Raw genomic sequence first — 27,577 nt, 5'->3', positions numbered from 1 at the left:
GCAATGACAGAAAAGCTTCGACCTATTTTGACTTTATTCTCGACATTTTGACTTTATTCTTGATTGTCCCTAATCCTCTTCCTTAGTAGGAAATATAAATAAGAAGGAGCTGGTTTAAATACTGAGCAGATAAATGGCAGTGACATGAAATATTTTTTGCATGCAGTGCTATTGCTGTATTTTATTTTATTTTCTGGAAATCCTAAAGCTGATATAGTCTAACCTGGAAATTCCTGTTCACACTCCAAACTCAAGGTGGCGCCATTGTACCAAAAACTGTTGGCGCCGACGGCTGTAAAATGTAAACAAAAATGAAGCAAAGTAAACTCTTTACTTGTGTTGAGTGAATATATACATTTTAGTTGTAATTAGTGATATTAAATAAGACGTGCTCGCTTCTGGGTGACCATATATCCAAAGGTTCGTGTGCTTTTTGAGTATTTGAAGGCAGCGGAAATGGTTCCTGGGTGCGGCTAACTGTAGCTAACTTTGCTAGCGGGAGATTTCAATGTTCATCATTCAGCATCCACGACCTGCAGACGGGACTCCAAACACATCCACTAAATGGGTGAGTTTGGTTTTTGCTTCTGAATCCACGAAAACAGTTGAGTTGAATGTGAACTACAGCAAGGTAACTCACTATGAGCAGGACGTGTTGTAGTTACTGTCGTGGTTACGAGTTTTAAAAAAGATGCGCAACTTTTATCACAGCAGGGCCACAAAAATGTGACTGCAGATGATCCCAGGACCATTATCAACCTTTATAATAACATATCTGGTCATTATTACATGAAAGAACCAAGGTTTTGTGTTATTTGGAGTCGTATTGACTCCAAAAATACAATTAATTTTATTTTCCTTCAATTTGTTGTGTTTTCCCGTATATTTGGTGTCATCTTGTGTGTGTATATATGCTATTTGTCATTTTGTGTGTGGGTATTTTTTTTTTTTTTTTTTTTCTTTTTCAAACTTATTTGACGTGCTTTCGAAGTAATTTTGTGTTTTTTGGAGTCATTTTGTGTATTTTGAGTAATTTTTTGGGGTATTTTTCAGTATACTATGTGTTGTCCGTGTATTTTCCTGTCTTTTTTTTTTTTTTTTTTTTTTTTTTTTTTTTTGTACCTTTTCCCGACTCATTTTATGTGCACTGGAGTCATTATGTGTGTTTTTAGTCATTTTGTGTCTTTATGAGTAATTTTTTTGGTGTTTTTCAGTATACTTAATACATATACTTCTTGTATATTTTTTCTGTCATTTTGGGTGTTTCTAGTAGTTTTGTGTGTTTTATGAGTCATCTTGTATATTTGTCTGTCATTTTTTGAACTCATATTGTGCTTTTGGAGTCATTTTGTGTGTGTGTGTGTTTTTTTTGTTTGTCATTTTGTGTGTTCTAGTGTGATTTTTGTGTGTGTGTGTGTTTTTCAGTATATTTGGTGTCATTTTGTCTGTTTATTGCCTTTTTGGACTCATTTTATGTACTTTTGGAGTCATTTTGTGTCTTGAGTCATTTGTTGGTGTGGCCACATCTGGCCCATGGTCGTCCAGTTGTGGCCGGTTATCTGATAGCCTGTCGTGTACTGAGCGCGTCCTCACGCTACATTTGCTCATGGATGTGCTTTCCTTTAACAGCATGGAGTTGGGCGGGTTGAATGGTGAACGTCTGTCTCCAGAGTCCACAGTGACCTCCCTGCTGTCCAGCTCCGGTCATCTTAGGAGCAGTCTGCGTCCTCCTGACTACGACACAACATTCAGATACAGAGACACGGTTCAGTCTACTCATCTTATCTCTATTTCAACCATGCACTTGGAAGGAAGGAAATTACCTTCTTATAATCCAAACAGCATTTCAAGCTTTTCCTACCAGTTTCAGTTTATTTGTTTCAGCCTAACAAAAATCTTCAATCATAAATCACAATTTAAGAATATATGTCACAAGACCAAAACAGGCTGATGCAGAGGTAAAATGCTTGTATGCTCTTGTACTTTTGCTCAGTGGGCGGGGCTTCACTGTGGCTTGAACACAGGACCTGCCAAAGGTCCTTTATTGTTGTCAGGTGATCACTCCTGCTCACTAACAGAAAGGATTGTCTCTTTGGAGACTTATTAGTAAATGTGCATTGCTTGAGTCTCGTGAATGAGTGAAGTTAATTAGACGATTTGAGGCGCACCAACAAATTAGATAGTGTAACAGTGTAGCTCTGTGCAAATGGAATCTTAAAAAACGCACCTCACTAAAAAGTAGGGATGTCCCGATACAACTTTTTCACTTCTGATACGATACCGATATTGCAGCCTTGAGTATTGGCTGATATCGATACAATACCATATCAGCATGAATCATACATACTGTACTTGTATTACTTATTTTCTAGTGTGTAATGTTAGAAAAGGCTTGATCAAGTGATGTTTCTCAAACAGAGAACAACAGTCAACGATTCAAGTTCACTTCAGTTATTTTTTTACTGTCAGTATATGGTGGAAACAACTGAGGGCAGGGACGAAAACGTATCGGAGCGCTTATATCGGAGATTTTAGATGTAATCCGATAAAATCCGAGATTCTTTTTCTGGCTGATATCGTACCGATATCAATATCGGATCGGGACACCTCTACTAAAAAGCTGTGGGTTGCAGGCTCCTACTTTAGACCAATGAAGATTCTCCAACTTTCCCTTTAAACCAGGGGTTCCCACCTTTTTTGGATCGTGACCCCATTTTATGATCACAAATTTTTGGTGACCCCAGCAACATTATTTTTTTATTTCTAGAATTAGTTTTTGGTTATGTTTGTTATACTGTGTTGCAAACACAGAGTAGCCTGGATTAGTGATTTGAAAAAAAACATATGTCATATGTCACATATCATATATTATTTTATTTATTATATTATATATATTATTTATTGTATTTTATTTACTATTTTTTACATTTTATTTATATGATATTATAAAAAGTGTAAAAGTAGAATACTAGTTAAATATCTGCGACAATAATGGGTCAACATATGTGACATTCAGTGGGAAAAGTGGTGGAACAGGTTTATAAGTGCCGTAAAGGTTTTGAAAGTAGAAAGAATGTGCAGAAAAGGCATTGAAAGTAGGATCAGTGATTTAAAAAAACAACAAAAAAAAATTATATTATTTTTTTATGTATTATTTATTATATTTTATTATTATTTTTTACATTATATATTATTATATTTTAGATTTATATTTGAAAAAGTGAAATTATAGCATAGAGTTTATTAAGATTGTGTTGTTTTAATTTTGAAAATAATAATAATAATAAAAAAAAAACTTTTTTTAATTAATTATTAGACATTTCAAGTGACCTCATCTACCCCACATGGGGTCACGACCCCGCGGTTGAATAACACTGCTTTAAAATAAGGATTTCTGTTGACGTGGTAACCAAAATGACTTTGTGATATGTCATTTTAAAGTTTGCTTGATGACTTTAGTGTTTCAGCTGCTCGTCAAACCGAGCAGTGCTTTTTTTTAAATGACAGTTTCTGTGTTGATCACTGATACTTACAGGACTATGATTCAGCTTCGGAGGCGCTCGACGCCTACATTGCAGACTTTGAGAGGAGTCGACAGAAATGTGGGTCGTTGACAGGAAGCTTGACGCTTCCCACTCCACACCGGCCCTTTGCCAGTGTGCTCAGGAACAAGGATGGTAAGTGGCTCAAAGGCCTGGGACTCACGCACAAACAAAAAAGTGGCTTACGTCGATTAAACTACTCATTTTACGTCCGAGGCCACGCACGGTGCAATTTGATCTTAAGTTTGGCCGGACCTGTAAAAGAATGATGTATTGATAAATAAAACTCTAGATTTATGTCTTTGTTTTAGTTTTGACACATTGATGACCTGATGACCCTACATTCAAAGCGTGTATAGGATGAGTTTGAAGCTAATAATTGGGCTAATGGTGACTGACCAGTGCAAACAACGAGGAAATATAAAATTCTAAGTTGTATATGATAACCTTTCCCAGTGGTTGTGGCAGAAGAAAGTTCTACTGGAAGTAATTGTCCTAAAGGTTTATTGATTTGACCAGTTCTGCTCCACGTTTTCTAAATTGGGTCATTCCATGTCATTTCAACACATTTCCAAGACATCCCACACACTTCGGTCTCAATTATTTTTATTTATTTATTTATTACCAATTTTGTTTTCAATAGGCACACTGTACATTTTTAGTTTGTACGGATGAATACTTTTTGAGATATGGACAGTTTAGTGAGGGGAGTATGTGTTGATTTTCATGCTTTTTTATTTTTCTTCCATTTTCAGCAGTCAATATCTCAGGAACTACATCACATAAGAAAAATTAATTTTGTAATTCAGCTCCACCTACTTTCTCAGAATATACGAAAATATCTGCCATACATTCTATCTGGTGGACATGCCAGCGCCTTGAAATTAGAAAAAAGTTTGTTGGGGTTTCGGGCTCAGATTTTACTTCCACTTTCACGCCCTTTATTCAAGTACTTTTTTTTTTTTACTATTTTCATTGGCCCATAACTGCATGTGGAAATGAAGGAAAAAAACTGTTCTCTGTTTTTTCTTTATGTGACTTTTTTTAAAATTTTGGACCCAAAGTTTAGGTTATTTCACCACTTGCAAATAGTGAAAATCCTTTACATGAGGCCATTGTAGATAGGGGTGTCCCAATCCGATATTGATATCAGAAAGCGAATATTGAATATCGGATTAAAACTCACTAATTTATTTTTTTTCCCAATTCATTTTTATTTATTTAATTCAATTGTAGAATACTGTAGATATTAAGTTGAAGGTTAAAAATTATGTAACCAGTTGGTTAATAATAATTGGGTCAGTTTTTCTCATACCTACTGTTGCTGACTATTGTTTTCTGTTAGAGTAACATCACTTGATCAAGGCTTTTCTAACATTCCACACTACAAACTAAGTAATTATTTTCATTAAAGAAAGAGAGAGAGAGAGAAAAAAAGTTTTTATGATACATGTTGATATCGGATCAATATCGGTATCGGCCGATATGCAAGGCTGTAATATCGGTGTCATATCGGAAATGAAAAAGTTGTATCGGGACATCCCTGATTGTAGATAGCCTTTGAATTTTTTGAGACTGAAGTGCATGGGCCTTTTGTTGAAATGACATGGAATGACCCAATTGAGTGTTTTTCATTACTACATGGTTCTGGCAGCACGTTCAGATTAAATCACAGTTGTGTTTCTGATTGATATAAAATCTTTGTATCAATCAGAATGTGTTTCAATCAGGTTTGTGTTGTTTTTTTTTTTTTCTCTGGAGGTCACAGTGTTTATCTGCACTTTTCTGTTTACTTTTCTTATTGTTGTTGCTCTCCTAGTTCTCAGAGAGCGTTTGACTGAGAGAGAGCTGGACTTTCTCCATCTTCCTGTCAGCTCCCTCCTTCATCGCAGTAACCAGGATCGAATGTCAATGACGACAGAAGAGCTGCTTGCTATTCCCAACGACGGCTCAGAGCCCGTCACTCACACCTCTGCGTACATCCAAGGTCTGTCAGTCCATCAGGGCTTTTGTCTCTTCTTTTAAGGACTTTAAACGCCTCCCTTTTTGTCTTTAAACTGCTTCTTCAACCCCAGTGGACCCACCGGTGGGGGCAGCGCCAGTTTCCATGACTCTCACGGGTCTTAATGTTGTATAGAATGAATTAAATCACACATTCTATACCTCACTTTAATCCAATGAAACTTAGCTAAAACTGTAGCTAAGCCACATTCATAACAAAAGACCACAGCGCACATACCAAGCCATTATGTTCAAAGAGAAAAAACTCCACAAAATTGTGTTTTACCTTTGTTGTTTCTTATCAAAAGTTGCTCCAATGTGCATAAAACTTCCTATTTTGAGGAATCCAAATCGTGTAAACACCACCATTACACATATCCAGCCATTTCATCGTCGGGAAATCCGTCCAATGAGCACACGTGTGTAAAATGGCTGGTCCCTCCTTTACCCAACTCTGAATGGCCAGGGCTAAAGCCCACCCCCATAGTGGTTGATGTCACCCATTTCTACAGGCTCTCAGCTTTCCAACGCAGCGTCTGTCATTCTGATTAGGAGTGTGACGATATCTTGATATGGCGATATATCGCGATATTTTTTCGCACGATTGATTATTGATATGCTCGCGCTATCGTTTTTTTTTTTTTTAATTTTTAATTTTTTTTTTTCAAAACCTTTTCTGCTTTTCCACTAAAATGTGCAGGACGGTCTTCACATAAATTTTGTCACTGTTTGTTGAATGAACCAATATATTGTTTACTGGAATATTGCACTATAATGGTGTCACTGGTAAGAAAGACCCTATTTTTTGTTTACAGAAAGCACTATTGGAGATACTTATTTGTTTACATTAGTATGTTGACACTTATTTACAGAAATGTTGCACTAAAATAGTAACACTGTTCATGGGACACTTATTCTATTTATTGTCTTTCAGAAATATAAAACACAATTTTTATTTTTTCACTTAATCTTTTTTTTTTGTTAGTTGTAGATTATCATAGATTGATTTCTGACTAATATATCGATAATCACAGTATCGTCATGTTGTGAGATAATTGTTATTGTGAGCTTTGTATCGCGTATCATATTGCGAGGTACCCAGAGGTTCCCACCCCTAATTCTGATTGGTCAAAGCCTTGCTGAAACACAGCCCTGTGTAACGCCACCAAAGAGAGGAACCAAAATTAACATTGTGCATGGCACTGCAAAGACCTGAATAAAAATGGATATTTGTTTATTTCAAGCAAATTGCAACATCTAGTGGTCAAACATAAGACTAACAATGATTGGAATCAATTTAACTGACACATTACAGTTACAAACTTAATCCCAAGCTTGTGGAGAACTTTGGCACAGTTGTGGCAGTGGGCTTCCGCCTGAACTTTTTTGTCCGAAAACATGTGTATCTTTGGCCTAATGTTTATTATTATCACCAACCGTGTTGCAGTTGATGTCCATACATTAGTTCAGTGATTTCTGCTTTGATAGCATATGTCTCCTCATTGTTGAAGCTAAGATTTTTTTCCTTTTTACTATACCTACCTGAAGGAAAACAAGCTTCATGGATTTATTTAGAGCAGTGGTTCTCAACCTTTTCAGCCCGCAACCCCTAAAATAAGGTGCCAGAGACCAGGGACCCCCACTGTACCTGAAGGTGGTCGAACACAGACATTGAAGAACAGTCATGTGGAGACAGGGCCATCTATAAGGGGGAATAAAGGGGAGAGCTTTTTTGTGGCCCATCAATAAAGTCAACAAAATGATGGTCCATTGTTCTATGAATCTATGAAGGTGGGAAATGTGGTGGAGAGGGTTTAAAAGTGCCAGAAATGTCTTGAAAGTAGAAAGAATATGCAGAAAAGACATTAAAATTTGATGGAGAAGAGGCAGATATGGGAGTAATGTAGCAAAAATGCATTAAAAGGAGCAAAAAATATGTCAAGAAAAAGTGATAAAAATTGCTTAAATTATGGAAATAAGTTTGGTGTAGTTGCAGAAAAAGGGTAAAAAATAAAAAAAAATGGGCACATATTGCTAACAAAATATTCTGTTTCTTGAAGGCATCTGGTAACCCCCTCCCAGTGTCTCGAGACCCCAAATGAGGTCCTGACCCCAAGGTTGGGAACTCCTGCTTTAGTGAACCAAAGTCCATCATAAACAGTGTTGGGCAAGTTACTTTCAAAATGTAATACATTACATATCTGTAGTTACTGTCATTTAAAATTAATTAGTTATATTACAATATTGCTGTTTCTGAATTGTAATGTGTAACACTAGTTTTGAGTTACTTTTGAGCTACTCTCACCAAAATAACCACAGAAGTATGTCTAGCATTCTAAAATGCTAAACTGCAGTTTTTTGCAACTGATTATATATCCAGTGGAGGGTGGTGTGGTATAGCATAATGACTGTGTAGGCTACTAACAACTTGATATAATAGGCACATGGTGCATCAAGTAACAATGACCATCAGAATCACTAAAACAGACAGTCTGGTAAGTTATGATAAAGATATCGTAATTATTTAAAGTCTAGGCCAATTAATATGAAACACATAGAGCTAGAAACCACTATAATGTAATAATGCACAATCTCTTTCTTTTTGTTTGTATTCTTTTATTTTCTTTTTAGTGCACTGTTTTTTACTGCTGCTCACATAGTGATCAGTAAAATTGTAACACTATTTGCTATGAGCGCCCAATACAAATCAGTGACGAGATATGGCGGGTCCGGTCAGCTCTGCTATTATTTTTAGCTGCCAGCTAGCGGCATTTCTACCATGAATGTCTCTCCAAAAATCACTTCCAAACCAAAAAGTTCTACACCGCACGTTTACGTGCAGGAATCTGATCTGTATGAGCCTCAGTCTCAGCCATATAGCACGGTGCCAGAATATTTTAGCCCTACTGGTATTAGCGTTATGTCACTGTTTGTAATAACGCCGGCGATTCCATTGTTGACAGAGGCTACATATCCTCCACCACATACTCTGCCATCAGTCTCCTCCCTTCTCTTGGTTCAAGTAGCACGGCAGACCGAGAGAAACTTACTTTCTGTTGCTTTGTTTGACTCTTTTTTGCACTTTCATCCTCTGCTCTCTTTCTCTGCATCTCTGTCAACTGGTCCAGGTGTTTCTTCAAGTTACTGGTACTGTTTTTCACATCTGTACTGTTACTGAAATTTGTAATGGGTATAATATCACCAAAATTTTATTAGTAATGCGTTATATTACTGCGTTACAGGAAAAAGTAATACATTACTGTAATTACGTTACTTTTGTAATGTGTTACTCCCAACACTGATCACAAACATGGTGAAGAGCTTCTTGCTCTACAGGCAGTTCCGCTTTTTCCCATCTGATATATCACTACAGTTGTAATAATAATAATACATTTTATTTAAAAGCGCCTTTCAGAACACCCAAGGACACTGTACAGGGCAGTCATTAAAATAAACACAATAAAAACAGCAGAATAAAACAGATAAAAACAAGTACAATGGAATAAAACAGGGTACAGTGTTGGTGTGGTGAATGTGTGTCTAGATGCAGAAGGATTGTCTGAAGAGGTGAGTTGTGTGCGAAAGTCAGGGCACCCCTTTAAAAACAGCATATTTTATATATTTAAAAAGTTATATTCATATTTACTGTCTCTCTGGTATATGGGAAAAAAAAGACAATATTGTCAGGAAACATTAATGCATAGTTACATTTTATTTTATAAATTGAACAAAATTACAAAAATGAAAAACATAATTTTGGCATGTGCAAAAGTCGGGGCACCTTACAGCATTAGTACCTTCAGTACTTAGTAACACCCCCTCTGGCAGATATCACAGCTTGTAAACGCTTCTTATAGCCAACAACAAGTCTCTGGATTCTATTATTTGGGATTTTTCCCCATTCTTCCTTGCAAAAGGCTTCCAGTTCTGCAATATTCCTAGGACGTCTTGCATGCACAGCTCTTTTAAGATCTACCCACAGATTTTCGATAATGTTTAAGTCGGGAGACTGTGAAGGCCATTCCAAAACCTTCAGCTTGCGTTTCTTGAAGTAGTCCATGGTGGATTTGGAGGTATGTTTAGGATCATTATCCTGTTGTAGAAGCCATCCTCTTTTCAGCTTTAGCTTTTTTACAGATGCTGTGATATTTGCCTCCAGAATTTGCTGGTATTTAATTGAATCCATTCTTCCCTCCACCCGAGCAATGTTTCCTGTCCCACTGGCTGCAACACAACCCCAAAGCATGATGGATCCACCCCCATGTTTAACAGTTGGCAAGGTGTTCTTTTCATGAAATGCTGCTCCTTTTTTTCTCCAAACATACCTTTGCTTATTGTGGCCAAAGAGTTTTATTTTAACTTCATCAGTCCACAGCACTTGTTTCCAAAAGTCATCAGGCTTCTGTAGATGTTCTGTTGCATATTTTTGACGTTGTATTTTATGATGAGGTCGTAGATAAGGTTTTTTTCTACAGACTCTTCCATGAAGGTCTTGTTTGTGCAAGTATCGGCGCACAGTGGAAGGGTGCACCACCACTCCTGAGTCTGCTAAATCTTCCTGGAGGTCTTTTGAAGTCAAATGTGGGTTTTGGTTTACCTTTCTGACCAGACTACGAGCTGTTCTCTCCGAGAGTTTACTTGGTCTTCCAGATCTCTTCTTGACCTCCACAGTTCCCCTCACCTGCCATCTCTTAATTATGCCTCGCACTGTGGAAACTGCAAGCTGAAAACGCTTTGCTATCTTCTTGTAGCCCTCCCCGGCATTGTGGGCATCAATTACTTTCATTTCTTCTGTCTTACACAGCTTCTTAGAGGAACCCATGGTTGCTGAGTGTTTGTACAAGGTTTGTGGAGTCGCCGTATTTAAGAAACCCTCAAATTGGCACCAGCTGGCACTCCCTAATGACAATTGTTGACACATGCTTCAGGACCAATGAGCTGGTAGAGGTCTGAGCTTGTAAAAAGAATCTGACACTTTGAAACTCTCAGGGTGCCCCGACTTTTGCACATGTCAAAATTATGTTTTTCATTTTTGTAATTTTGTTCATTTTATAAAATAAAATGTAACTATGCATTAATGTTTCCTGACAATATTGTCTTTTTTACCCATATACCAGAGAGACAGTAAATATGAATATAACTTTTTAAATATATAAAATATGCTGTTTTTAAAGGGGTGCCCTGACTTTCGCACACAACTGTATGTAGCAGAATCATGAAGGACACAGCATAAATCTGCTAAGCTCATACCATGGTCAATTAAGCTTTTAAATGCGAGGCTCAATCTGTGCTAACACAGGAAATAAAATCTTTAACCGCAACTTATATGAAATTCCTCATGTTATCACACTAAATACAAGGTTGTACTGTGATGTTTTTAAGTGACTTTTTTGATATTTATGAAGTGTTTTTATTTTGGGTGCCTTGATCACCCTGTAGCTGGCCACCTTTGATGAGGATGTCAAGTGTTTAAAAGGCCAAAACACCCCCTGATTCAATGGAAATCTGAGACACAGCTCCCATGCTACTCTCAAATGGTAAACCTCATGTGAGTGACTACCATCCTTTGGGACAAAGGACAGTTTAACATCACGTCCCGGGTTTAAGGATTCTTACCGTGATTTTTTTGACAGACATTGAAGACTCGGGATCTAAAAGGCAGTTAAAAGTCGATTCATAGGAATCACGGTTCACATCGATGCTCTGAAAATTTAATCGCAGTACTTTTTTTTTTTTTTTTTATATCTACTTATCCTTCTCTTGTCCAGAAGTGTATGCAGCGGGCATAATCTGCTACTACTCTCTTTCTGGCCACCTTCTACTCTTAAACATGTTCATAAATGATTACTTACCCTTTTAGCACCGAAAGAATATCTGTAAAAGCCACATTTTTCTATTAGCCCTGTCTGCTAGCATAGCATCTCTTCTTCGCTGCATGAATTTCTACATGCCAACCGACCACTGGCTTACCAGTGCCCTCTGCTGGTCCAAACAAATATCTGATGTAAATAAAGAGAAATGACTGTTTTTTTTTTTTTTGTTTGTTTTTTTTTTTAAAGTCTAATTGTTAAGGCACAAAATACATTTTCAGTTGCACTTTTAAAAAGAAAAATAACTATTATGCAGTTTTGCATTGTTTACTATAGAACTAGAATTTAAATTAATAGGCTTCTTCTTCATTTGTATTATTCCTTAATTTATTTCATTCTAGATTTATTTTTAGTTAAATTGCATTGTTTTGAATAGTTTATCAAGGAATTCTTTTGACAATGAAAAATAAAAGGAAAATAATACAGTATTTTCTAGTGAGTCATCATTTGTCTACAGTCCCATTTTGTAAAATAAATTGTGAGAGAATCGTATCGTGAACCCAGTATCGCGAATCGAATCGTATTTGGAGTTGAGCGAATCATTACATCCCTATTGAAGACAGTGATTCATTTGATGTAATCTTTTTCTGGTTCGGTAATGATGTTTCCCGCGAATTAGGCGTCACTCCATAAATCATTCAATTTTGGCTGTATTCTGTTGTTTCTGTGGAAGCCACAAAATCAATATCCACCATTGTTGTCACTTTGACTGTGTTTTTGGAGCCACACTGGCATCAGTATTAGATGAGAACAACTTTCAGATAAAACGCAGAAAAAAAACTTTAATTATGTGGTCGACACTCTGACCCTGACCACTACAACGCTGACTCAGTTCATCTTTTTCTCCAGCTCTGTTCTCTCGATCTGGAGCTTCTCAATCCCAGCCCATCCCGTCCTCCTCCAACAGATCGGAACAGAGAGCGTTTACTGGCCTGAACAACAGCTATACAAAGTCTTACCACCCCAAGCAACGCCATCAACTTTTTTCTTCACCACTCAGGAGCTCCAGGTTCACATCTTCATCTCAGATTCAGTGTTTCATTCAGTGACAGCTGTTACCTGGTGTCCACAATCAGTCAGTGTGGGATTGTTTATATTCTATGTTATGTTACTGTTATTGCATTCTGTTTAAATAAATGTTTTACTAAGTGTGTTACTTGTTTGGAATGGGACTTTTTGTTAATTTGATTTTTTTTATTTTTCTCCTCAGGAGCAGAGGTAGATCAGGAGTGACCAAGGGTCAAACTGGCACAGACGTTTTCAAGGTGACAATTAGACTTTTGTTTATTTTCTTTCATTTTTTTTTATTTTTTTTTTTAAATCACATCATTCAGGAGTTTCTTTGGGCTAAAATGCTTGAAGTTGTGGAAGTTTTTTAGTAGTTAAGTAAATAGTTAAATAGAGTAGTGGTTCTCAAACTCTACCACCTTTCCCTAACTTATGAATACAAGTTCCCCCTTTGTCCTACTAGAACATTTTGCTCAGAATTCTGTGAAAAAATAACTAGATAATAACGATAGAATGAATGAGTAATAAAACACTCATTTTAAAGAATATCATTTTGTAAACAAGTGAAATGAAACAGTATTTAGTGCCTCAATAGATTTATTTCTTTAGTTTTTATCGTTTACGGTCATCTTCCTTCAAGTGTGGGACTAAAATTGATTCTTGTATTTTCTGTTCATGTTGTAGTCAAAATCATTGCTATCATTATTAGGTGTTTTTTGTGTCATTTTGTGTATTTAGTTGTTGTTTGTCTTTTTATTTTTTAGTATATTTGTGTCTGTGTGCTTTTGTGTGATGGTATTATTCAAATCATCTTCTCAGTGTGTGTGTTAACTTTTTGGTGTCATTTGTTTTGTGATTTTGTATGTTTTTCTGTTTTTTTTTTGTATGTATTTTGTAGTGTTCTTGTGTATTTTTCAATTATTTAGTGTGTCTTTGTTGTCGTTACAAGTGTTGTTGGTAATAGTATGTATTTTTATCTCTTAGTGCATGTTTTTGGTGTAATTTTGTGTAATTTGTTGTCGTTTTGTTATTCACTATATTTTTCTTTTAATTTGTGTGTTTTTGTTGTCATTTTGTGAGTTGCTTGTAATATTTAGTATTATCATTTTTAACTCAAAATAGATAAAACCCCATATTTTTAATGCTTTTTTTGTTCATTTTCCTCTTTCTCTCTCTCAAGTACCCCCTGTAGTGCCATCGCGTACCCCTAGGGGTACACATACACCCATTTCAGAAACACTGAAATAGAGAAACATGACGAGCATCTCCCAAATGTATTTACAAATTCGGAAAATAATAAACTTCTTCATATATTTTGCTGCTAAAGCAAATGACTTTAACTTCATATCTCATTTGTCATGCACAATCATCAAAGTTAATAACAGCGCACATTTACCAGGGAATATACACTAAGTCTTATGCTCTAGGGCAATTTGTGGTAAAATATGAAGTGCATGTAATAGCATCACAGGTAATTTAGTAAAAGATGACAATGTGTCAAAAGCCACTTGGAAATCTTTCACTAATTCAAGTGAGGTGACAGAAACTTGAGTTAAGACTTTCACTCGTGGCTCACTGCAATTCTACTTCCCTTCTTCCTCATCACTTGTATTATTGACATGGTGTAAAATGATTTTTTCTACTTCAAGGAAGATATTTCTCACGAAATGTGCTCCACGTGCATTGCATGAAAGCATGGGAGTGTAAACGTGCACATAACGAGGGGGACACAGTTAAATGCCAAAAGTCAAAGACGGTTGGATAGAAGTTTGGGGCCATGCAAAAGTTGAATTGTCAGAAATATGATTGTTCTGAACTTTGTAAAGTAACAAAGGGACTTTTTCATGCTGGTATTAAGAGTCTCCAGCCTCATCTGTCAACATTTTTCCTCTTCATCAAACAGAAACTCATCTGCAAAGAGTTTCAAAGAATGCAGATAAGGCCACAACACATTTTATATGGTTTGATAGAAGTTATTAGTGATTCATGACATTTATGTTGCATTTTTTGAGATTCGGAAAGGTTATTTTAAAATTGATTCATTTGTTAGTCATTTTAGTCATAGATTATACAATAAAAACATAAATGTACTGTATCTAGACCAGTTTGCAATAAATGGAAAGATCAAGCTGGTGAGACGACAAACATCTGCATTCAGCCTTTCCTCAAATGAGCGTGCACACGCATGCTTAAACATGTGGCATAATGATGCTTATACAAGTAAAGTTTTCAACTCCAATAGTACAACAGACTGCTCAATGCATTACGAAAAGTGTCAAATTCAAATTAATGTGAATTTTAAGATTTCAGCAATCACAGGATTTGCCACTCCCACCATAGTGGGTGTTGTGGCAAATCCTGTGACCCAACACAATGGTGGTTCTGGTTCTTCACGTTTATTCATAAACCTCGACCACTATGTATCTGCCACTGAACCTGGCAGTTAATGGTTACTCCACGGAAGTGACAGGAACCACAATGTAATAATAATAATAATAATAATAATGCATTTTATTTGTAATGCACTTTACATTTGATGCCAAATCTCAAAGTGCTACAGGATTAAAACAATACAACACAACATATATTAAAAGACGGGACTAAAAAGGGGCATTAACTGTTAAAATAAGTTTCTGTTTCTGTCTGGTCACGGTGGGTGTCACAACTCCTCCTATGAGTTTGATGCGCAACATGGCATCAAGCATAGTTGACAAGATGGCAGTTTTAATTCACCACTGTCTGCTTTAAAAAGACTTTTAAAGTTTAAAGAAACCCAAACAACTGTTCATCTATGATGTTTAAATATAGCCTCCAACTGAAATTCACTTTACGTTCCTTTAACATATGATTTTTTTCTAAAAGTTTCAGGGAGCCACATTGGTGCAGAGAATAGCAGTTTTGCTAACAACGTGTTTTTTTTTGGAAACTGATTTTTCATCGCCATTGTTTGTGGTTTTTTTTTTTCTTCATATTTCAGTCCAACCACAGAGCCGTAACGTCACATGGGCCAGAGACTTCTTTATCACTCCACCTTCATCCCTGTGACTTCAGCGAGCCTCATCTGCCCACTGAGTGTAAGCAAATTACAACCTGATAGGGTACAATTCGTGTATCATCCGTTCATTTGTTTTTCATTATGTAACAAAAACATGAAAAACCAAAAAAACACTCATTATTTGAGATTTGTTTCCAAAACCAAAATGAAAAAACTGAAAATGTCTTGTTTTTCAAATTCAAGCTCTTTTGCTTCAGTACAAAAAATGTAAATTGAACACCTTTATTCGTTTTTTCCATTACCGAGTTTCTAAAGTACGTGACCCGGAAGTGAAGCGTTACACATTCCGAGGTATCTTTAGCTCTGCAACACTTAGGAGTCTCTAAATCCTCCGAAATATCCATGAGGAGGTTCTGTGCCCAACACCAGCCAAAGCGAAAAGGCCACGTTTTGGATGCACAGTTGGAAGCAGCGATCTTGTCATGTCGAACTGCCATTAGCATAGCCGTTAGCGTCGGATGAGAGTACACCTGCTCAAAACAGACACGCCCATTAAGGTGAGCATTTCAGCGTCCTTCGCACAGTGCTATGTATGTATTTTCTACAGTCTATATATGTACCGGCAAACGCCCCGCCCCCACGCTCTCGCGTGTTTATAAAACAGCATGAGCTCGACTACGGAGTGAGTGGAATGAGGGTGGGCCGTCCTTTGGCTCTACGTCACCGTGTGGGGAGGAGGAAGTCAGTCAGTCATATGCATAATTAGGCCACAAATCAGCCTGTTTGAGTAGAGTTGCTCAGAAAGTAATTTTTTTAGAGTCTAAAACTCTGGAAAACAGATGAGTTTGGGAAAATAAACCTCAAATATTATGTTTTTGGGGTTCTTAGAACAAATGGAGATGGTGAAAAATAGCATGATATGGAACCTTTAAAAGAAAAAAGGTTACACATTAGGTTCAGTTTGGTATTTCAACAATTGTGGGCTGACTCTCAAGCTACTGTATTGATTTATTGACTAACTTTTTTTAATTTTTTTATTTGCCCTTTACTGCAAATAAGAATCGGACAAAGAAAATTAAATACTAGAGGAGCTGTTAATCACTTTAACAGCATGAACTGTAAAAGTCTGCTGTCAGTGACTACCCAGGATTCATCATGGTGTCTGTGATGCTTTTCATCCAGGTTTTCTTCATCCTGGTGCTTTAAGAACCGGTGCTCCATCATGGGTGGCTGAGCTGGAGGAGGCGGAGGAGGACACTGAGCTCACAGCTTCACAGGTAGGAGCAGAATGGTATAACAGCCCTATAGTCATTGGTGTATTTACTTAGTTGTGTGTGTGTGTGTGTCTGTGTGTGTGTACTGAAGGAGAGCCAGCTGACACTCAGAGATCTGAGGCTTCAGTTTGCTGAGCAGATTTCTCAGCTGGCTGTAGAGAGACAAGGCGGTGACATCATGGCCAATCTGTCCAGAGGTAGTGACATCAAACACAGTTACAGTACCGTATTTTTCGGGCTGTTGAACGCAACGCTGTATTGGCCGCATTCCAATAATTGAGGAATTTTCAAAGACAAATCCATGTAAAGGCTGCACGTGACATAGGTGGCTGATGAGGGTGCCCTTCAAACGACTCAGCCAGTCATACGGGGAAGATAGGCGGGCTACTGCACTCCTGTTCGGTTTAACGGAGATTTTCGTGGATTTCCGTGTATTCTGATGAGTTTTTATCTCTACATATAGTCTCCTCCTCACTGCCCCGCATCTGCATATCAGTTCACTTACAGCTTTTTATGGTCAGTTATAACTGGAACCAACTATACCGCTCCATCAGTTCTTCTTACCGTGTGCTATCGCCGCAGGAGCGATCGTGTCGAGTCCAGATTCTGACTCAGAATACGGACGCGATCGCTTGAACAAATCAAACATGATAATTTGGCAACTTTATGCTGTTTATTGTCTCCTTTTATTCAAACAAACTGGCTGATTTTTTTTTACTGTGTTGTTGCAGTGCTCTCTCTCTCTCTCTGTGTGTGTGTGTCAGTTATGTAAACTGACAACCTTAGTCTTCCCGCTGTAAAAGCATATGAGCCAGCACCGCTCCCCCGTCCATAAACTTGAATTTTTTGCCGGTATTTGCTTTTTATTCAAGCACAAAAAATAAAAACAAATATTCAAATGATGTATGACTTCTGTCACTTGCTCCCTCCAGACACCATCCTGCAAACAGACCATGGCGCGTCCATCCTGAGTTGCTAAAACGCTGAGAGCTTTAACTTTTCCCCACATTTCCAAAGCTTGTTTTTTAAAGTTCAGTTCACCGTGATGTTCAGTGGCTGTTACAGTTAATGTTGGTAATATTTTTCCTCCAGACATTGGACACGTGTGTGCGACTGACACAAAAAATGCACCGCCGTATCGGACGCACCCTCAACTGTGAATGAAAAAAATAGCGTCCTATACACCGAAAAATACGGTATATATACTGTATATGCACATAAACCATATTCTGCATGTGTTTCTTACTCTTAGACAACAAGATTGAGTCTCTGATCCAAAAGGCTGATAAGGTTTTAAGCACACTTTCTCAGGGTTCTGCTGGAGAACCACTGGATTCTGTACGGCCAGGTGAGTCAGGGATCCCAGTCCAAAGCTGGTCCTCTTCCAAGCTTTCTTTGTATAATGGTTTTTAGACATTGCTTTTTGGGCTCCCTCCACCATAATACGTATTTGTGCTCAATTAAGACCTTTTATCCCAGGTATTTTCAACCTTGAGCTTGTGACTAAAAAGTCTAGTAATAGTAAAATAAGATGAATTACTGATTCAAATGTAATTTTTCAAATTGTATTTATTTATTTTTATTTATCTATTTTGCACAATTAAAAAAACAATACATAATATCACATAAATAGTCCTACACTGCAAGAAGAGGCAGAAAGCTCTTCTATTTTCAGCAGTCAATATCTCAGGAACTACATCACATAGGAAACTGAAATTTGGTATAGTAATGCAGCTTCACATACTCTCTCAGAATATACAAAAAGATTTCCTATACATCCTATCTGGTGGACATGTCAGTCCCTCAAAATTGGAAAAAAGTTTGTTGGGGTCTGGGGCTAAAACATGTTTGGGCCTTTGGTACACAACTTTGTAATCAATCAATCAATCTTTTATTTGTATAGCGCCAAATCATAACCAATGGTATCTCAAGACACTTTACAGTAGAGCAGTCTTAAGGACGGACTCTTCATTTTATGGATACACACATATGCATATATACGTATATACACATACATATGTATCCCACACCCAACATGAATTCATCATGGCGGCAAGGAAAACCTTCTGTTAAGCAGCAGGAACCTTGTGTGGATTCCATTCCTATGATGAACAGCCATCCACGTTATGCTGTGTTGGGTGTGTGCAGAGGAAAGGGTGGAAACAGAGTTGTTGAGACTCTGTAACTCCACACTGAGGATCCCACGGACCTGCAAGACAAAAGCCAGAAGGAGTACAGGAGCAAACACACAAGGGAAGAAGCAGACATAGAGGGAGTGTTCGAGAGAGGAATGGGACCCTCTCCGGTCCCTCTCTAACCTAAATGACCTCTCTCTTAACGCCCTCTCCAACCTCTCTCCAACCGAGCATGCCAGACCCCCCCGGCAGTCTATGCCTATTGCATCTTAACTATGAGCTATGAGCTGGTTCCTAACTAAAAGCTTTACCAAAGAGGAATGTTTTGAGCCTAACCTTAAAGGTAGAGAGGGTGTCTGCCCCCCGAACCGTGGTTGGTAGATGGTTCCAGAGAAGTGGGGCCTGATAACTGAAAGCTCTTCCTCCTATACTACTTCTAGAGACAAATGGAACAACGAGTAGGCCAGCATTTTGAGAGCGTAGTGTTCTGGGGGATTGTATGGCACTACAAGCTCCTTGAGATAGACTGGTGCCTGTCCATTTAGGGCTTTATAAGTGAGAAGAAGAATCTTGAATTCTATTCTATATTTTATGGGAAGCCAATGCAGAGAGGCTAATACAGGAGTAATGTGATCTCTTCTCCTAGTTTTAGTCAGTACACGTGCTGCAGCATTTTGAACCAGCTGAAGTGTCTTAAGCGACTTGCTCGGGCAGCCTGCCAAAAGAGAATTACAATAATCCAGTCTAGAGGTAACAAAAGCATGGACTAGCTTTTCGGCGTCGCTCTGAGACAGGATAGATCTGATTTTAGCAATGTTACGGAGATGAAAGAAGGCAGTTCTTGAAGTTTGTTTTATGTGAGAGATGAAGGATAAATCCTGATCAAATAGAACCCCAAGGTTTCTAACAGTTGTGCTTCGTGCCAGAGTAATGCCATCTAGGGCAGTTAGGCTAGCATAGGTTTCTCTAAGGTGTCGTGGGCCCAGTACAATGACCTCAGTCTTGTCTGAGTTAAGAAGAAGAAAATTTTGGTCCATCCAGGCCCTAATGTAAACAACTCAGCTCCCTGTAATTTGATCAACTTTGAGTTATGTACATAGACTGTTCACATCACTAATGATTTGTCACATATATGCATTGGCTCTTGGGTTACGGTCTCTTCAAATCTTATTTTCATTGGCCCATAACTGCATGTGGGGAGTGTAAGAAGAATTTTATTTATTTATTTACATTTTTTTTGTTTTGTTTTTTTTGTTGTTTTTTTTTTTTATTATTATTTAAAAGAACCAAACGACAACAAAAAATGTCTTCATGCGACGACTTCATTTTTATTTTAGACCCTAACTTTGAGGCCATATCACCACTTGTGAATATTGAAAATCCTTTACATGAGGTCATTGTAGCTTGCCTCTGTGTCTTATAATAATTTGTTGTTTATTAGTTTTTCACCAGTAACATGATAAATGTGAAAAACAGTTGCGTCAGAAACACATTTACTTTTGAAAACATGGTTATTTTTTTCCTCATGTTTTGCATTTTCACTTTTATGGGGTGTTTTTAGTGAGAACTTAACCAAGCTGGAAATGTAATTGTGCTAATTCTGATATTCCACAAAGCATCCGGAATGACTCCTGTTTCATTTTTCTAAAATCCCGTGTATTTTACATGTTGTTGTCAGAGAGCAGTGATGCTTTAAGTCCTGTCCATACTGAAGATCTGTTGCACTACTCCCACCTATGCTCTCCTCCACTCACAGTGTAAGACTCTCTCTATCATTCCTTTCTTCTGTTTGTGATGGTTATTGACAATAAGTAACATGTGTTTGACGTGTGTTAAATCTGCAGCGGATCCACTGTGGGAAAACTCACTGAGGCTCACACACACAGATTAGAGGAGGTAGGTGCTCTTCCACTTTTCACATTTTAACAATTAATGACACCCAGCCAGGTGTTTACTACACAGCTGTTGTAGCACTTTGTTTAGTCACATGATTCGGTATAAAAATGCTCACATTATAGACTCCAAAAATACGATGGAACTGCACGCCTGGTAGGTTTGCCCGATTCATACCAAATTCGCCACATGGATTCTTAACCCCAAGATGAATAAAACATTACAGGTGAAAGAATTTGCGAATTTTTATTTTTTTTTCCAAGCTAGTGTAGTGATAAGTGTTAGTACCTAAAGCAGGTATTTGGGATTAATGTGTCTAAAGTTAAGCCCAGTATGAGTTTTATCCCACATCCCAAGGCGTGCCAGTGCATCGTAGACCAGTAGATGTGCAATAACCGCTACCGCAAACCCAGGAACTGCCCCGGGCCAGCAGAAAGAGCGGGGGCCAGGGAGCCCCAGGCCACACCTCACGGCCGAGCAGTCCCCCAGACTCCCCCAAGATCCCAGGCCGAGAAGCAGCCACCGCCCCCCACACACATCCGAGGAAGCCACAAGCAGCCGAGCACCCAGCGCATCCCGCCTCCGACCCCAACCCCCAACCCCAAGGCCCCCCGCCAGCATCCCAAGCACCCAATCCCCGGAGGGGAGGGCCCAGAGAGCCCCCCGCCCGAAACCCCAGCAGAGTAGCTAAGGCCCACGCCCAGCAGACGGCCAGAGCCATGCCCGGCGGGCGCCCGCCGGTGGGCCCAGAGCCACCAGGGACTGGGCCCCAGGCCAGAAGACACGGAACGGAAGCAGCACCCAGAGCAGTGCCCCCATTTATTTGCGTATTCCTAGCGGTTTGGTCGTGGTGCGACTGGCGCACATGTGAACTGTCCATTCCTTCACCATTGCTTTTAGTGGCGTCCAACACAAACAGCTCTAGCGGAAAGGCTATATGTCGTGTTGACTTCAAAATAGTGTTGGATGAATCTTATAAGATGGGAGCAGGTCGCTGATGGAGAAAAAACAAGCTCTGAAGCGCAGAAGAAGAGGAAAATGATAAACAAATGCAAAAAAGTAAATAATTTATTGAGATGTCTTTCAGGAAGAGATTGGGGAGCATCAAGAGCATCACTTTTTAGTATTTGTCAGGCTATTATGAGAGCAGCAATAGATTATAGATGTATAACCTACATGTCGGCAGCAGAAACACATCTTAAAAAATTCAATGTACAGCAAGCTCAAGGACTGAGAATATGTATATACGTTTAAAACTTCTCCAGTTGCAGCAGTACAAGTCAAGATGAATGAACAACTATTAAGACTAAGATGGTTGAAAATCTTATTAATGTAATAGATAAATATCAGAGGACATGGAATATCACATCCACATCCAATCAAGAATATATTAAAATATTGTTGGGAGCATGAACACATATATGTAAATAATTTTGAATGTATTGGTAATGTGATCTGGGGAACAGGCAGAATTAACACAGATTCGTTTTAGTAACACAGTTCCACTGTCAAGTAGCTCTCCCTGGTTATTTACAAAGCCAGTGGTAGATTTTGAGATTTAAAATCAACTGAAGAGAAGAAAGAAACAGCATGAAGTGGGATATGTTAATATTTAAATGAGCCTGTTTTTTTCACACTAGTGAAAAATACTAGTTTGACGTAAAGCTGTCCTTGCATCGTGACAGCTTTAGCAAATATGAAAAAAAGTCACTTTTATAAGAGTTGCAGACTGCACCTTTAATAAGATGGGAAAACATAAAGATGGGTAATGTGAACAGTGCAGCATGTTGTGATGGAATGTAAACAATATAAGTTGGAGAGAAGAACATTGATGGAGTCAGTTGAGAGAACAAGGGGTGACTTTAATTTAATGAATATACTTAGAGCAGACGTTAAGGATATAGTGAGGGGGAAAAAAACCGTGTCGTATGAAGTTGGCCTCCGATTGGACTGGGTCTGTCACTTAGTACCAGCGGTGTTGCACGAGATACAAGTGTTAAAAAGTTACAGGTCATAGTCGCCAAATGTGTTCCAAAAGTTCCATGCCAATAGAATGTCCCGGTTTGATGACACACATACGGATGTTAATACAGACGGACAGAATGGATTTCACACAGACAACTTTGTTTACAAATCCTAATTCTACACACGGATTGAAACACACACACACAGATCAGGGTACAGGCACACAGATTGTATTACGCACACACAAATAGTTTTGTTACAATAATAGCTCCATAGAAATAGACCCTGTTTGCTCACTGTATGAATCATTTGAATCTTGTGCCCACTATCACACACTTTCTGTGTGTGGTGTGCTTCTCTGCGCAGCCTGTAGGTGGCAGTGCTGATGGCAGCAGCTGGAAGCAGCCTGGCCCTGTGGAGGCTTTCAAACAGATGCTGTTCAGACTCCAGGCTGTGGAAACTCAGCTTCAGCAACAGCAGCACCCACCACCTGCACCAGCACCGAGTGACGGACTCCAGACACCAGTGAAACAGGTCAGAGGAGCAGTCTACGACTGGTTGGCATGGTCTGGGGGGAGGTTTCACTTGATTTGCACTCATGTGGAATGTGTTTGTGTTTCAGCGACCTGATGAAACACAAGTCCACAGTTGTCCTGCTAGTCCATCACTACAGAGGTAACTGAGAACCTGCTCTCCAACAGTTTTCTGGTACTTTATTCTGTTTTCATGCAGTCTGCTCGTAAAAAGCCTGCTTACTTAGGGCCCTATTCTCCGGTCTGGACTTACGCGCTCCTGCAGTAACGCGCCTCTCTCCTGCGCGTATTGTTTGGTCCAGGCTCCACTGCACGTAAATCGACCTAAAGTCTGTCAATGAAGGCGGTCTGAGGCAAAGGAGCCGGACTGGGCCATGATGTCATTTTTTTGGGGCCATCTAGAAATCACGTGAAAATGTCAAAGCGCACTTTTGATTTGAAATGTTTTCGTTGATGAACAATTTTTTTGATCAGATTATTGATCAGCTTATAGCAGTGTGAGGATCGGCCGCTCTCTTCTGTCCAAACCACTTTAATTAATTTGTTTGTTTCAGTCTAACAAAAAAAGATTCAAACATAAATCACAATTTAAAATATATATATATATAACAAGACTGAAACAGGCAGAAGCAAAAATGCTTATATGCCCAACATAAATAACATTCAAGTAAGTTACTTTTTCCAATAATACATACAAACGAAATGCAAACATTCAACAATTATATTTGAGTTGCCTTTTTTCAAATAATTAAAAAACACACAAACAAAAAAAAAATACCATGGGCTCAGAGAAGAGCTGGAGAAGACCTGGAGGGTGAAGGCATCAGTGGTGCCCGTGGTTGTCCGGGCATTCGGGGCAGTGACCCCCAAACTAGAAGAGTGGCTACAGCAGATCCCAGGAAATACATCAGACATCTCGGACCAGAAAAGTGCAGTGCTAGGAACAGCAAAGATAAACCCTCAAGCTCCCAGGCCTCTGGTAGACGCCCCAAGCTTAAAGGAAAAAGAGACCGCCCACGGTGGGTGAAGAAGATTTTCTTTCTACACATTATTTAATATATACTCATTTTTATTTCTTTATTAACAGAATTCCAGTCCAAACTGAAGCTGAGCCTCATTTAAATATGTGTGGGAACAGTTTATGCTTTCCATTCTCTCGATAACATTCACATATGACAGCTTGTTCCACTTGTTATTTATTTTGTAGTAGATCAAACTGTGGCTTTATGTTGGACATCTGACCAGCATGGACATCAGTCTGAGGTCTGTCAGTTTCATTTACCGAGCAGCAGCAGCCGATGTGCACAATGCGGGTGCACACACAGCTGATCAGCTCTGCGACGCAGCACCCACCCCCTCCCAAGAATAGGAGTGGATGGCACAGATTAAATATAATGAGAACTGTTAAATGTGAACATATTAGTAATGCTGATGGTCAGTCCTTTGGCGTACTTGTGTTACACCCCCGTGACAGTGCCAGTTTGGATAGATTGTTTCTGAGTTTCTTTTGCATTATTATGAGTTTGTGTGGCTTAAGTTATATCTAAGTCCAAACTTCTAGTCCAATATAATGCTAAACCTTCTCGAGGCGCTGCACTTACAGTATTTCAGGTTCAGAAGCGCTTAAGAGGAAAACAACTTAAGCAGACGGGAGAATGTGCATAAGGCCAGGTTTGACTGGGAACGCCCACATTTCAGGGCCGCTCCTCCCAGTGTGCGTAACTGAGATCAAGGCAAGTAGTAAGTGCCCCCCAGATTTTTGATGAGTTGCCACTAGGGGGATTATAGGCTTTGCTTCAAGAGTTGTTCAGACACGCCCAGTCACAGCAGCCCCACCCCCACAGCACTGCACAGTTTTGCTTGGAGCTGTCAATCAATGCTCACTGAGGGCTGTAAAAAAGAGGAAACCAGTCCCTCCACGCATCTTTTATAGGAGGGGTGGAGCCAACAGTGACGGTTGGTGACGTCACTGGTCTAATCTCAGCCAATAGAAAAATGACATTGCAATAGCCAGCCTTCAACCCACAGAGGGCAGTCACTCTGACATTTTACAACTAAAAACGCTAAATTTAAATGCTAAATGAAATATGAAGAGTGGTTTTATGGTGTATTTACACTTTACGTTTTGTTGCAGGTTTTATGGTCCAAGTTGTATCCAAATAAACTGATGACTGACTATCATCTGTGTTGCTGGTGCAATACAAACAATAGATGTTTTACGACTTAGCTTCAGTGTCCACACACGCACGCAAAAGTTGATCACAAGAAGCAAGGAGCACCAGTAGATACATAACAACAACTTTAATCAGATATGTTCAAATTTTATTTTGATTTATTTATGGATTTGTAATGTTCTCCAGTCATGTCACTTCATCCATTGCTCCTATTGGCCAGCGAGCTATTCTACAACGTGAATCGGTCTGGATTGTTCTACCACCACAAACAAATTCTAACCTAAGCAGAGTTACTTTGCTGTGTGAAAACGTATCTGTAGTGAGTAAAGTTTACCTTTCCAGATGTTAATATACATTAATTACAATATACATTCACTTTTGTATGTTCATGTCATCATTAATAGCAACAGTAACACTATGATGTGATGCAACATGAAGCTGCACAGTAGTATAAAATTATTAACAGCAGCAGGGCTGTTCCTGTGACTGTGAAGGTGCTTTAGTTGCAGCTTTGTGTCCATTTTTCCGTAATGATTTCCCTCCTCAGAGCTCTGTACCATCTGAGCCGTCTGAAACTGCTGGTGCAAGAATCAGGAGAGAAAGAGGAAGAGAAGGATGAAGATGAAGGACGCTACTCTGCTTCTCCTGCTGACAGGCCTGACAGCTCTCAGCAGGAACCCTCCTGAACCTGGACGACTGTGATCCACACACAAAATGAAATCACAGACTTTGATTTCAATAATGTGCCAAAAACTCTTTCTAGACTCTTTCTTAAAGTGTACTTAAACATGAGCAGAGTTTATTATTATTAAAGGGGAAAAACATAGAATGCTGCTCAGAAATAGCAGTTTAGAATTAACAAACTGGATGATATTCATCTCTGCTGCAAAGAAAACGTTTCAGCCTCTAACTAACTTTGATCCCACTGAGGTGATGTATGGATGAAGGCCATACCCTGAACATCAGTATTTTTACTGACCCACCATAAATGAAGACAGACTAATAGACTATTGATCCTCTTTTGTGTCATTCTCACTGACAACGTGTCAAAAACGCCTGAGCTGATGTTTAATTTAAAACATTAAACATGTAACCAGATGATCTCTGCTCATTTTGCACAGTTTGTAATAAACACATTATTCACAGCCTTTTGGGTATTTTTGATTATCATTCACCTACACTAAATCTCTCACATCCATTATCAACTATATTATCATTTTTACGTCTTTTTGTGTTGCGTGTTTGAGATGTGGTCTAGTCTCAATATGCACCTTAAGATTAAAAGTGGCAGTCAATGCAGTTTACAATCAATTATATTTTATTTGCTCTTGATTTGCAAACTAGAAAATGCAGACAGCATTCAAAGTTAAAAATTAACAGAACATACTTAAGGAGTTTTTAAATAGTTATTGATTTATGTCAATCAAAGTATCATAAATGATTTTTTTAAAAGGAAAAGAATAGACTCATGTACATTTTACTGTTATTACACCTTCACAAAGTAACTGTATGAACTGAACATAGACCTCGTGGTCCCTCTATTGTCTGTAGACGACAGCTGCTTCTGTTCAGGACTCACATCTTCATTAACAGACATACACACACACAGACCCTTTCCAAACAATTAGAATGTCATGGAAAAGTTGTTTAACTTCCGTAATTCATGCTCTGGGTTGATTTGCCAGAATCCTCCCTTGCCGGGCTCGTCTTTCTGTCGAGGGACCTTCTTGAAACACTTGTTGAAGGACAAGGTGTAAAATGGTAAATGGACTTGATTTATATAGCACTTTATCACCACACTGAAGCAGTCTCAAAGCGCTTTACATATCAGCTCATTCACCCTCACATTCACACACCAGTGGGACAGGACTGCCATGCAAGGCGCTAGTCGACCACTGGGAGCAACTTAGGGTTCAGTGTCTTGCCCAAGGACACTTCGACACATAGTCAGGTACTGGGATCGAACCCCCAACCTCTCCATCAGAAGACGACCCTCTACCACCTGAGCCACGTTTTTTTTTTTTTTGTATCAGTATACCACTCAGTTTCATTTTTGTTCAAATGATAAAATGTGAGAAAGCTTGAAATGAAACATGATTTAATAACTGTTTACTACATATGTGTAGAACTGAACTTAGAACTCTAACATGGATCCATGTGTTAAATTATAATTGACAATTTTCATAA

The 27,577-nt window shown here is 38.7% G+C and overlaps 2 protein-coding genes across 2 annotated transcripts in view; both read left to right on the top strand.

The window, feature by feature from the left end:
• The first annotated feature begins 265 nt into the window (after positions 1-265).
• c12h18orf54 (chromosome 12 C18orf54 homolog) lies at positions 266-26,538 on the top strand. The gene is made up of 15 exons (XM_028462114.1): positions 266-568; positions 1,630-1,765; positions 3,536-3,677; positions 5,362-5,529; positions 12,263-12,422; positions 12,624-12,678; positions 15,399-15,495; positions 16,599-16,693; positions 16,782-16,887; positions 17,943-18,038; positions 20,504-20,582; positions 20,670-20,721; positions 23,050-23,217; positions 23,306-23,358; positions 25,938-26,538. The coding sequence occupies exons 2-15, from the start codon at positions 1,631-1,633 to the stop codon at positions 26,074-26,076; spliced, it is 1,545 nt and encodes a 514-aa protein (XP_028317915.1). The 5' UTR covers positions 266-568; position 1,630; the 3' UTR covers positions 26,077-26,538.
• The window catches only part of wdr91 (WD repeat domain 91), a 49,716-nt gene continuing 41,238 nt past the window's right edge, over positions 19,100-27,577 (top strand). Inside the window, exon 1 of the mRNA XM_028462112.1 lies at positions 19,100-19,157. The gene's annotated coding sequence lies outside the window, so the exon portion shown is untranslated. The remainder of the gene's footprint in view (positions 19,158-27,577) is intronic.

This window comes from Gouania willdenowi, chromosome 12 (genome assembly GCF_900634775.1).
Source record: "Gouania willdenowi chromosome 12, fGouWil2.1, whole genome shotgun sequence".
Taxonomy (NCBI): Eukaryota; Metazoa; Chordata; class Actinopteri; order Blenniiformes; family Gobiesocidae; genus Gouania; species Gouania willdenowi.
The sequence above is the reverse complement of the archived record's forward strand: the minus strand, read 5'-3'. Positions and strand labels throughout refer to the sequence as shown.

Coding starts and splice junctions, on each gene's coding strand:
- c12h18orf54 (XM_028462114.1), top strand. CDS start 1,631: ATGGAGTTGGGCGGGTTGAATGGTGAACGTCTGTCTCCAGAGTCCACA. Junction 16,694..16,781: donor CTGAGCTCACAGCTTCACAG/GTAGGAGCAGAA, acceptor TGTGTACTGAAG/GAGAGCCAGCTGACACTCAG. Junction 20,583..20,669: donor TGCTCTCCTCCACTCACAGT/GTAAGACTCTCT, acceptor TTAAATCTGCAG/CGGATCCACTGTGGGAAAAC.